The 11,811-nt window shown below is 39.0% G+C and overlaps 1 protein-coding gene across 4 annotated transcripts in view; it reads left to right on the forward strand.

The window, feature by feature from the left end:
• The window catches only part of mdm2 (MDM2 proto-oncogene), a 32,550-nt gene extending 23,197 nt beyond the window's left edge, over positions 1–9,353 (forward strand). For 2 of the 4 annotated variants that reach the window (XM_078417301.1, XM_078417304.1), the window contains exons 9-11: positions 3,137–3,265; positions 3,342–3,425; positions 5,578–9,352. In XM_078417301.1, the coding sequence (XP_078273427.1) occupies positions 3,137–3,265; positions 3,342–3,425; positions 5,578–6,093 (729 nt within the window). In that variant the 3' untranslated portion in view covers positions 6,094–9,352. Of the gene's footprint in view, positions 1–3,136; positions 3,266–3,341; positions 3,426–5,577 lie in introns of all 4 variants that reach the window. The other 2 variants (XM_078417303.1, XM_078417302.1) reach the window with 1 other exon arrangement.
• Positions 9,354–11,811: the final 2,458 nt, after the last annotated feature.

Below are 11,811 nucleotides of genomic sequence, written 5' to 3' on the forward strand. Positions count from 1 at the left end.
AACCAAAGATAAAGTTATACAGCACAGAAACAAGCCCTTCATCCAACCATGTCTATGCTGACCTTTTTAGCCCATCTGCACTAATGTCATTCGTCCACATTAGAACTGCCATTCTTGCCATTCTCTGCTTACTTAAATGTCTGACTAAATGCCTCTCAATTTTCACCACCTCCACGGGTAGTGTATTCCAGATATCAAGCACGTTTTTTTCCCAAAAAAATCCTTTTGGATCACTTTTTAAATTCCTTCTCATACCTTGAACCATTGCCCCCTTGTATTTCACATCCTTGCCATGGGAAAAATATAAGACGTCAAAGTAAATGCTGAGGGAAGTGTGCTATTATAATAATTTTCCAGCCTTGCCTGATCAAATGAGGTTATTGTCCATCCACTTGGCAAGAACTTGCAGTGGAGAAGTGTTCAAGGAGCATACTGAGATCAGTTGTGTCTAAATAGAGCCATAGAGCCAGCCAAAGTGCCTCTCTGAGATTATTCCATTTGCATGCATTTTGTCCATATCTGTCTAAATCTTTTCTGTCCATATACTCATCTATAAGTTTTTGTAAACATTGTAATTATACCAATCTTGACCACTTCCTCTGGCAGATCATTCCATATACCCGCCATCCATTATGTGGAAAGGCTTTCCCCTCGAGTCCCCTATGAATATTTTCCCTCCCACCTTAAATCTATGCCCTCTGGTTTTAGACTCCTCTGCTCTAGAGGAGGGGGGGGGGGGGGGGATGAGCATCCATCTTTTTCTATGATTTCTTGATTTTATACATTTCAATAAGGTCACCCCTTGGTCTCCTACACACATATCCAGCCTCTCCTTGTACCTAAACCTCCCATCCTGCAGTATCCTTGTGAATCTTTTCTACACCCATTCCAGCTTAATGACATCCTTCTTATAGCTAGGTGACCAGATAAGCACGCCATACTCCCAAGTGTGGTCTAGCCGAAGTATTATGCGGCCATACTTCAAATGTCATCTCACGAATGTAGTATGGCGTTTAATAAGGTCCCTCATGCTAAGCTGATCCAGAAGATTAACATGCATGCAATCTACTGTGACTAGGTAGTTTGGATTCAGAACTGGCTTATCCATTGAAGACAGGATAGTGATGGAAGGGTGTTATTTTGACTAGACGCCTGTAACCAGTAGTGTTCCACAGGGAACAGTGCTGCAGCGTCGGATGTTTAGTATGACTTGGATGAAAATGCAGATGGGTTGTTTAGTAAGTCTGGTTTAATTGGTGTTACGGACAGTGAAGAAGTTTGTCAAAGGATACAGCAGGATATCATATCATATCATATATATACAGCCGGAAACAGGCCTTTTCGGCCCTCCAAGTCCGTGCCGCCCAGCGATCCCCGTACATTAACACTATCCTACACCCACTAGGGACAATTTTTACATTTACCCAGCCAATTAACCTACATACCTGTACGTCTTTGGAGTGTGGGAGGAAACCGAAGATCTCGGAGAAAACCCACGCAGGTCACGGGGAGAACGTACAAACTCCTTACAGTGCAGCACCCGTAGTCAGGATCGAACCTGAGTCTCCGGCGCTGCATTCGCTGTAAAGCAGCAACTCTACCGCTGCGCTACCGTGCCGCCATATAGATCATGTCTGTCTGTATATGTTAAAGAGAAATAGTGGATAGAGATTAATCCGGGCGTGTGTGGTGCTGCATTTTGGGAGGTTAAATGTAAGGGGAAATGCATACAGTTAATGGCAGTGTATAGAGGGATCTTGGGGTCCAAGTCCATAGTTTCCTGAAAGAAGCAACACAAGTTGATAGGTTGGTGAAGAAGACATATGGTATACTTGCGTTCATTGGTCATGGCATTAAGTATGAGTTATATGAAGAAGTCATATTGCAGCTTTATAAAACTTTGGTTAAGTTGCATTTGGAGCATCGTGTGTAGTTCTGGTTTTCCCAGTACAGGAAGAGTGTGAAGGCTTTGGGGAGGGTGCAGAAGTAATTTACCAGAATGTTGCCTGCATTATAAGGTGAGGTTGGAGAAACTTGGATTGCCTTCCCTGGAGCAACAGAGGTTGTGGGGACACCTGACAGAAGTTTTCTTTTAAATTGGGAGGCATAAATGGGCTATATGGTCAGAATCTTTCTCCCAGGTTGGAAATATCGAAGACTAGAGAGCACAGAATTAAGGTGAGATGGGTCAAATTTCAAGGAGATGTGCAGGACATTTTTCTTTCACACAGAATGCTAGGTGCCTGGATTGCGATACCAGGCTGGTGGAGGAGTCGGGTACAATAGCGGTGTTTAGATGGATACATGCATATATAGGGAATGGAGGGATTAGTTTAATCTGGCATCATATTCTGCACGAATAAAGTGTGCCGAATAGCCTGTTCCTGCACTATACTGTTCTGATATCAAGAGCTGGAGAGGTAAAGATGAGTAACGGTGAAAATTTGAATTTATCCTTAAATGAATAGGTTTGGCGATTGAACAGGCAGGATTACTCTGAATAAAGTACTCTTAATTTGTTTTTGTGTCCATTAGACTTCCCAGGTTTGATTGCTGACTAGTCCAGCCACGAACCAGAAACAGGATTGATTAAGATCCAGTGCGTTTGGTGTAAAATTTCCTGAGCACGTGTCCAGATATGTATATGAAGAATGGGCCTGTATTATTTTAGCTTCCTTTACAATAGAATCAGCACATCTCATTTGAGAACTGAAATGAGAAAATTGAGATGTGTAATTCTTCAGTGTCAGTAAGGGGATTGGTTTTCTTGCCCCTGGTAGTTGAAAATTATTTTATTCAGCCCAGAAAGCCAAAATAAAAATGTTAAATGGTACCAAACGTTATGAAAGAGGTCTTGTGACAAATGCATGAAAGTACAAAATCGGTATTACTGTAAAAAAAAAGTAACAATTGGGTGAATTAGTGGAATGTGATACAGATACTTAAGTTGCTGAGGAGGATATTTATTTTAAAATGAAGAAAAATGTAACTGGTATGGAGATTAAATGCATTAAATAAGAACAATTTTGGATTATTCAAGAGCACCAAAGCCAAGCACTCAATCTGGTATAAATGCATGTGTGTAAGATGTTTATTCTTAATCTAAGTGCTAACTTGTTTACTTTTTTTGTTTTAGGATCTTCAGTTTGCTACAGAAGGGGAAGACTCCAGTGACAAGTTCAGTGTTGAGTTTGAGATTGAGTCAAATAATTCTGCAGAATATAACAATATCAGTGAGGATTCACAAGACCCAAGTGACGAAGAGGCAAGCTTCAAACAATACTTTTATCAATTTTAAAGAGCACAGAAAATGAAATATACTTATGGTAGCTTTCTTGCAGGTTTATGAAGATCCTAATAATGAACCTACTGACAGTGATGAAGGCATTGTTATTGAAGAAATTGACCCAGAAATCTCTGTAGCTGTAAGTTTCTTTGTGACAAATGTTTTGAGTGGTGTGCTGTGGGTAACCGGTCAATTTTCCACTACATTGGCTGCAGTATATAATAGTGTCTTTCCCATATCCATCAATTCTCATTGCTTTTGTCTTTTGAAAGCCACTGCAGAACGCAGTAAATTTCTTAAATTGAATTTGCATCATGTTTTCCATCCAGTGAAGTTTGCACACAGCTGTGCAATGAATAATGATAGTCAAATATTAAATGTTTTGTCTTCAATTTGAGCACTGTAGAGTCATATACAGCGTGGATACGGGCCCTTCGGACCAACTTGCCAACATATCCCATCAACGCTAGTCCCACCTGCCTGCGTTTGGCTCATATCTTTTGAAATATGTCCTATCCATGTACCTGTCTGATTGTTTCTTAAGTGTTGTGATAATCCCTGCCTTCACTACCCCCTCTGCAGCTCCTACCACCCTTTGTGTGATACCTCTCTAATTCCTATTAAATCTCCCCCCGCCCTTCACCTTAAACCTATGTCCTCTGGATCTCGATTCCCCTACTCTGGGCAAGAGACTGTGCATCTACTGGATCTATTCTTATGATTTTATACACCTCTCTAAGATCACCCATCATCCTCCTGCGCTCCAAGGACTGGTGTCCCAGCCTGCTCAGCCCCTTGTCTCCTGCAAAATCCTCGTGAATCTTTTCTGTACCTTTTCCAACTTGACATCTTTCATATGGTGCCCAGAACTGAACACAATACTCTAAATGCTGCCTCACCAACGTCTTGAATAACTGCACTTTGACCTCCCAACTTCTATACTCAATATTCTGATGAAAGCCAATATGCCAAAAGCCTTTTTGACCATATCTATCTACTTATGATGCCATCTTCAAGGAACTATGTACCTGAATTCCTAGATCCCTCTACTCTCCAGTACTCTACCATTCACTGTGCAGGTCCTGCCCATATTAGACTTTGCAAAATCCAATACCTCATATTTCTGTGTAATAAATTTAATCGATTATTCCTCGGCCTACCTGGCCAACCGATCAAGATCCTGCTGCAATGTTTGATGCAATACGATACACTTTTGTATCATCTGCAAACTTGCTAATCTTGCCATGTATGTTCTCATCTAAATCATTGAGATAGAAGACAAACCGTAACAGTCCCAGCACTGAACCCTGAGGCACACGACTAGTCACAGGCCTCCAGTCTGTGAAGCAACCTTCCAGCATAACCCTCTGCCTCCTTCCATTAAGCCAACTGTCTGTCCATTTGGCTATCGCTCCTTGGATTCCTTGCAATCTACCGGAGCAGCCACCATGTGGAACCTTGTCGAATGCTTTGCTAGTCATACACAATACACGTGGGCGGCACGGTAGCGCAGCGGTAGAGTTGCTGCTTTACAGCGAATGCAGCGCCGGAGACTCAGGTTCGATCCTGACTACGGGTGCTGCACTGTAAGGAGTTTGTACGTTCTCCCCGTGACCTGCGTGGGTTTTCTCCGAGATCTTCGGTTTCCTCCCACACTCCAAAGACGTACAGGTATGTAGGTTAATTGGCTGGGTAAATGTAAAAATTGGCCCTAGTGGGTGTAGGATAGTGTTAATGTACGGGGATCACTGGGCGGCACGGACTTGGTGGGCCGAGAAGGCCTGTTTCCGGCTGTATATATATGATATATGATAATATCTACAGCTCTGTCCTCATCAACCTTTTTGGTCACATCTTCAAATAACTTTCAGATTCGTGAGGCATTGCCTCCCACGTACTAAACCATGCTGATTATCCCTGATCTGCCCTTGTCCATCGAAATGCATGTATATCCTATTCCTCTGAATACTCTCTAATAATGTTCTAGTACAGTAGCACTGTAGTTTTTGTTTGAAACCGAACCAGTAGGTGGCACACCATCCCATCTCGTCCCATATTTTAGGTTAACGTCTTGTTTCTAATGCTTTGTTAGCCACGCATTAGTGGCCCAGTGATTTTTTTTTTCTCTACATTTTGTAAAATGAGGAACAGTAGTGTGCTGCACTGTTAGCCTGCTTAACAGCAGCGTGTTATAGCAGCGTGTTGCAACAGCCCACTGGTATGCATGCTACCCACCTTCATGAAATACTTATTTCTGGTACTAGCCTCACTGCAATAAAATTGCTTTACAGGATTATTGGAAATGTTCCAAATGTGAAGAGCTGAATCCTCCATTACCGCGATTCTGTCACCGATGCTGGTCCGTTCGCCAAGACTGGCTTCCAGATAAACCTAAACTTAAACGGTGCAACACAGTGGAGAATGAAGGGATTGATGTTCCGGATTGCAAAAAACCATTGCTCGAGAGTAAAGAATCAAACTGTTCAGATTTAATCAGTGAAATTTCTCACTGCTCAGAGTCGCAAGAAACTGAATGTTCACAACCATCTACATCTGGAAGCATTACCTGCTGCAGCCAGGAAATTGAAAATGCAGACAAGGGAGAAAAAGGAGAGTTCAACAATTTGGGATCAATGGAAGCTTGTGTTATATGTCAGACACGGGAAAAGAATGGTTGTATTGTTCATGGGAGAACTGGCCATCTACTTGCATGTTATGCTTGTGCAAAAAAACTGAAGAAGAGGAACAAACCTTGTCCTTTGTGCAGAGAGCCAATCCAAATGGTTGTGTTGACCTATTTTAGTTAAATATATTTATAATTGGTATGGTTTAACTTTACATAATGCACACTGTTGAGAAAATTCAAGTGAACAAATGCTCAAATCATACGCCGTATCATATTGTTCTGAGATTTTGATGTTATATTCCCATTATTACCTTGGTCTTGGAAAATCTAGTCCAGTAAAAGTAAAAAAAGTAATTTAAAAGATTTGGGGTAATTATGATTTTCAGCTATTTTAATAGAAAGGGGATTCTGTTGTGGCACTCCATTTAGCAGGATTAAACACACAAGTTCCAGTTATAATTCATTGTCATCATTTACAAATTTGTCATGTTTTGCTCTGTTAAAGTCAATACTTTATAGAAATGCTACGGGCATCACATTTTTTTAAACTAGTTAAATCCAAAATTATAGCATGAGAACATATCCAGGTTACAAATAATATGTTCAGTTTAATTTATACACTCATCCAGAAATAATTTTTGAGCTTTTACCTGTGTAGACTCTTTCACATATGAAAACATTTTATTATCAACGAGGTACTTTTGACATTCAGCTACTGTTAAAAGGGAAGTATTTATTGTGTTGATTTAGAAATTTGTGGTATTAAGTATAGATAAAGATTTATAACAAAATATTGTCTGTTTCTAACTTAATGAAGAACATCCATCTCTGGAAATCCTCATACCTTTTCCTTGTTCCATTGCATGGCTCAAAAACTTACGGCTTCAAACTAATAACACCAAGTAATGCTGGTGGAATCATAATAGTAACTGCACTATTGAGAGAACACTGGAGAAATGTTTAAATGACACTCACAGGTTGTGGTAGATTAGTTAGTTAACTTGGATCACATTTTACTATTAAAGGATTATTATGCAGCTTCATTGTTAAATATAACATTACCACCGAATATGATCAAGTGCAAAAAAGAAATGTTGCAAGAGTCATTACTGGAATACTACGCACAGTTTTATATATTTACAAAACTTGGAAATATGCATGTAATTTCAAATTACAGATATAGTTTTGCCTTCTACAAAGTGATTAAATTTGTAATTTCTAAAAACAATTTCATTGCCACAAAATGATTCACTTAAATTACTATCCAATTACAAATAAGCTAACTGAATAATATTGTCATGGACACTCAGTCTATTGTTGACAAGTATTCATAAGAGCTGTTAAAAATTGGAATGCTTATTAATGACGTTATAATTAGCTGTTTGCACTTGATAACTCAGACTTCTTAATGCATGTAATTGGATTATAAGGAACAGAAGAACCCCGTCAGTTCATTTTGAAATAGACTCTACATGATTGCTAAAATCAACCCGTGGAAAAATACCTGTTCTAAAGTAAAGCCTGTATATGAATGTAGAGTGATAGTATTTGACCACTGACTATATATGTTGACTCGCTATGGTAACTACCCAGTAGAAAGGAAAATAAATTGCAAATGGTGGAAGGGTTAACATAACCATTTAAAAAAAAACACACATCTCTGAAGGGAATAATAGTTAACATTTTGGTTTAACAATATTTTGTGTGAATTCACTTATTTGAATGGCCTAACATGCCGTAGTGTTTAGACTAAAGTCCATAAAGATGAAGTTCACCTTTGAAGGAAATGGCTGTGCTAATTGCAAAAACCTAGCAAGGTCATCAGCCTGAAACATTAACATTGTTGAATGTGATTTCCATAAATGATCTTATAGGTTACAGAAATTACTTGTGCCATTCACATTTAGCAATACAGGATTTGTGACTGGTTGGAGATACTACGGTTTGCTAATCATGATCTGTAATGGGGAGGGTGGGGGGTTAATTATAAGAGCAAGAAAAAGCAAATTAGCTTTTATTTCATATGAAGATTTGCCCTCAAGATATCCTTGCATTATACTGGCTCCCTGGTAAACTACAGACTTTAATTGTAAGTAATATGGCTTGTGAGCTTTTGTTCCAATTCCATTCTTTAATTTTGATGGGCTTTTTTTTTCTTGTAAATTGGTACGTTGTGTCCTTATTGAAGTGTGAAAAGATGTGTGATTTGGGGATCCATCTGTGTAATTGGCTGCAGGGAACAGATTATTCAGAAGAGGTACTACCTTGGGAGGAAAATGAAATGATGAGCAACCTGGCTATTCCTCTCCTATTTGTGGGTGGAGATGGAGCAGTTTAATGTCAGGCAAGATAAGCTTGTATCTCAAGAACATTTAGATTCTGCCGTGGTAATCTCACTTGGTAGATTACACAAAGATAGATGGACAATTTAAAAAATAGTTAATTACCAGATCTGCAAAATAATTGTAAAGGTCGGTAAAGAAAACAAAGCAAAAACAATAAATGCTTCTAGCGTGGTGTGTTTACAGTTGCAGGTGCAGAAAGTTGATGTATCTAGATGATTTGCACCTCTTAGGGAGGAATGCTGACCAAATTAGTTAGTATATAAACTGAATTAGAGGCTTCTTTTGTTAACTGTTGCAAGACCCATTTACTATTAAACAGGAATATTGCGTGTGTTGGCATTTTAGGCCGAAGTGGAAGAAAATTACAATATGGAGTACGAGAGCTCTTTTGCTACTTTCTCCCATCCTCTGAAGACACTGAACAGAATAATTCATGCAAAGTTTGAAAATCTTCCAATTGACAACTAGAACCAACTTTAAATCTGACTTATGTAACCAAATCTTTTGGCAGAAGTGTCCAAGTGTGGGTTGATATCCTTGCTAGCTGAGACTTATTGCACAAAGAAGTTTAGAACTATTTCGACTGTAACTATGTATCTAGTGAATAAACTAGCTAGGTGTATAACAGCTTAGTTTCTACATTTGTTTTCTTAAAATTGCTTTGCCAAAAAGTTTTGTTCTTTGAGCAGTTCGACCAGACACTGATTTCTGAATTCTTCCTTCCCTCCCTCATCCTTAGTGGAACTGCTTCGCAACTTTAGACTAGGTGAAAATTTCACGTGAATGATGATCTTTTCCAGAAAATATTTGATTATTGAACACCTACAATGCAATTTAATATTTTACTTTGTGCAAAGTGAACGTATGGTCAATGTGGTGGAGTGGCAAAATATGTTAATAAGATAATTTAAATTCTAGAAATGTGCTCATTGTTTTATAATTTATGTTGGTTTAGAAAATATAACGTTTCTACACTGTTTAAAATATTAATATAAAAACATACCTATTGAAAATATAGGTAGTTTCCCTTGCTTTGTAAAAAAAAGATGCTATTTAATTTAAAAGCAAAGTTTATTTTCATTGTAGTTAAATGAATAAATTGATTTTGATGGGAAAAATTATTGATCATTTATTCCACTTGTGTATCATATGTGTGTGTACATGATTTGCTAGATTGAGATTTAGGCATGGTGTGCCTTGTTTGTGAACATTTATGTTTTTACAAAACTAAATATTGCTGGAAATGCAACATGCCTAGGGGACATATGGAAACTGATCTAACGACCTGGATTAAATTCTTGCCTCCAGTGCCTTCTATTCGGAGTTTGCACATTTTCCGCATGACCAATAAAGCATCACAACTGAGACAGCAAATCTGTAGAAGACATGAGTGAATTGGGTCCTTGAGTTAGTGTATGAATGAAACCTTTTGCAGATTCTTTAGCTTATTTTAAATTATTGTAAGTAGTCCCATAGTTCATGATATTCTGAAATTTTGGGCATCATTTTGACTTTAATTTACATGAAGTTAAATACATTCACATCACAGGATAGGCTACCGTACAAAGACTGACATGGGAGAAGTGTTTGTGGGGGGGGGGGGCAGGCAGGGGAGGGCTAGTAACCGTTCCGGTGAAAGACCGCTTGTCTATTAGGACAGGGAGCATTAGATTGGAATGGAATGCTTTTGTCACATGTGACTAGGCAGAGTGAAATTCTTTGCTTGCCTAGCCAATGTATACAAATAGCAGCCACCTACGGTGCTGACAAAGTTACAAAGCACGCTGACTGCCTTTTGTCCCCCCCCCCCCCAGCGGTTCCCCCGCGCCAGGTTCCCATTGTCTTTTGTTCTCGTACCCTCCCCAATTTTCCATTGTTCTCCCTCAGGGTGGTCCCCCAGGCCGGATCTGGGGGAAAATGGCCTGCCAACTGATGCTGTAAATATGGCTTTAAATAGTACATGAGTGATGGGAAGCAGGGAAATTTAGAAAGATAATGAAAAAGGACAAATGGATAGTGCAGTAAGTATAGTGAAGAGAATAATTAAAACCCAGAATCTGTCAAGAAGGGACATCCAACCTTAAGTATCTCTAAGTGGAATAACCTCAGGTTAAAATAATGAAAATGCAAAATTAAAGACGACTTCTCCAGGTGCAGCATTTGCGTAAGATTAATGGCAAATAAAAAAATAAATAGATGTAATCAAAGGACCTATGCAGACATGGTAATAAAATCAAATCAAATATTCCTGTGCACTTTACAAAGAATGTACAAATTGGAAAAGGAGCAGGGGTAGCCCCAACAACATGGATAAAGATAGAGGAGAATATTTGAGTTTGGAAAATCCAGCAGCATTATTTTGGATGATGCTAAGAAACAGCAAGAGGCAAAAAAAAAACACCGGTGGGAGTTGCCGACAGGCCTCCGAACAGTCATATTAACGTAGGACATGGTATAAAACTGGAAATTGGCAGTGTGGGCTGCAAGGGAATTGAACACTCCCAGGGTGCCTTCAACTTGATGTCAGAGTGGGTAAAACAAATTACCCAACACATATGGAAAATTAAATTTAAGTCATAAAGGGTTTTCTTGGTCATCATGTTGAGGATTTATTGAGAGAATGGGGTATTTTAGATCTAAGATTATGCAATAAGAAATGGTTAATCAATAATCTGGTACCTAAGAGACGTTAGGCAAGAGATATCACTCCTTAATGACACTGTTCACATCTGCTCCAGCCTACAGAATGACCTCCACTGCACTTCATACATATTGATCAACTAAGTCATTCGTATTAAGTTCCCTGTTAAACTAGTGCCCTCCATGATGTTTGGGACAACGACCCATCATTTATTTATTTGCCTCTACTCCACAATTTGAGATCTGTTATAGAAAAAAATCACATGTGGTTAAAGTGCACATTGTCAGATTTTATTAAAGGCCATTTTTATACATTTTGGTTTCACCATGTAGAAATTGCAGCTGTGTTTATACATAGACCCCCCCCATTTCAGGGAACCATAATATTTGGGACACATGGCTTCACAGGCGTTTGTAATTGCTCAGGTGTGTTTAATTGCCTCCTTATTGCAGGTATAAGAGAGCTCTCAGCACCTGGTCTTTCCTCCAGTCTTTCCATCACCTTTGGAAACTTTTATTGCTGTTTATCAACATGAGGACCAAAGTTGTGCCAATGAAAGTCAAAGAAGCCATTGTGAAACAGAGATGTCTGATAGGGAGGAGTCACGAGCAATTAGTGAACAACAAGAAATTTTGCCCATTATCAATTTCCACACCATTCCAGAGTATACCTACAAATACAATTACAAATTGCATTTATTGTCATTCAAAAATAAATTTGAATGAAATGTCGTTGTCATGACAGTAATGAGCACAAGACACACAATTACGTAAGTCGAACATAGACAACCATCACAGTGACTCCTCCAAGCACCCCCTCACTATGATGGAAGGTAAAAAAAAAGTCTTATCTCCTCCTTTGTTCTTCTCTCGTGGTCAGGCAGTCAAACTGCTGCTTCGAGGCGATCGAGGCT

Source organism: Rhinoraja longicauda, chromosome 20 (genome assembly GCF_053455715.1).
Source record: "Rhinoraja longicauda isolate Sanriku21f chromosome 20, sRhiLon1.1, whole genome shotgun sequence".
Classification (NCBI taxonomy): Eukaryota; Metazoa; Chordata; class Chondrichthyes; order Rajiformes; family Arhynchobatidae; genus Rhinoraja; species Rhinoraja longicauda.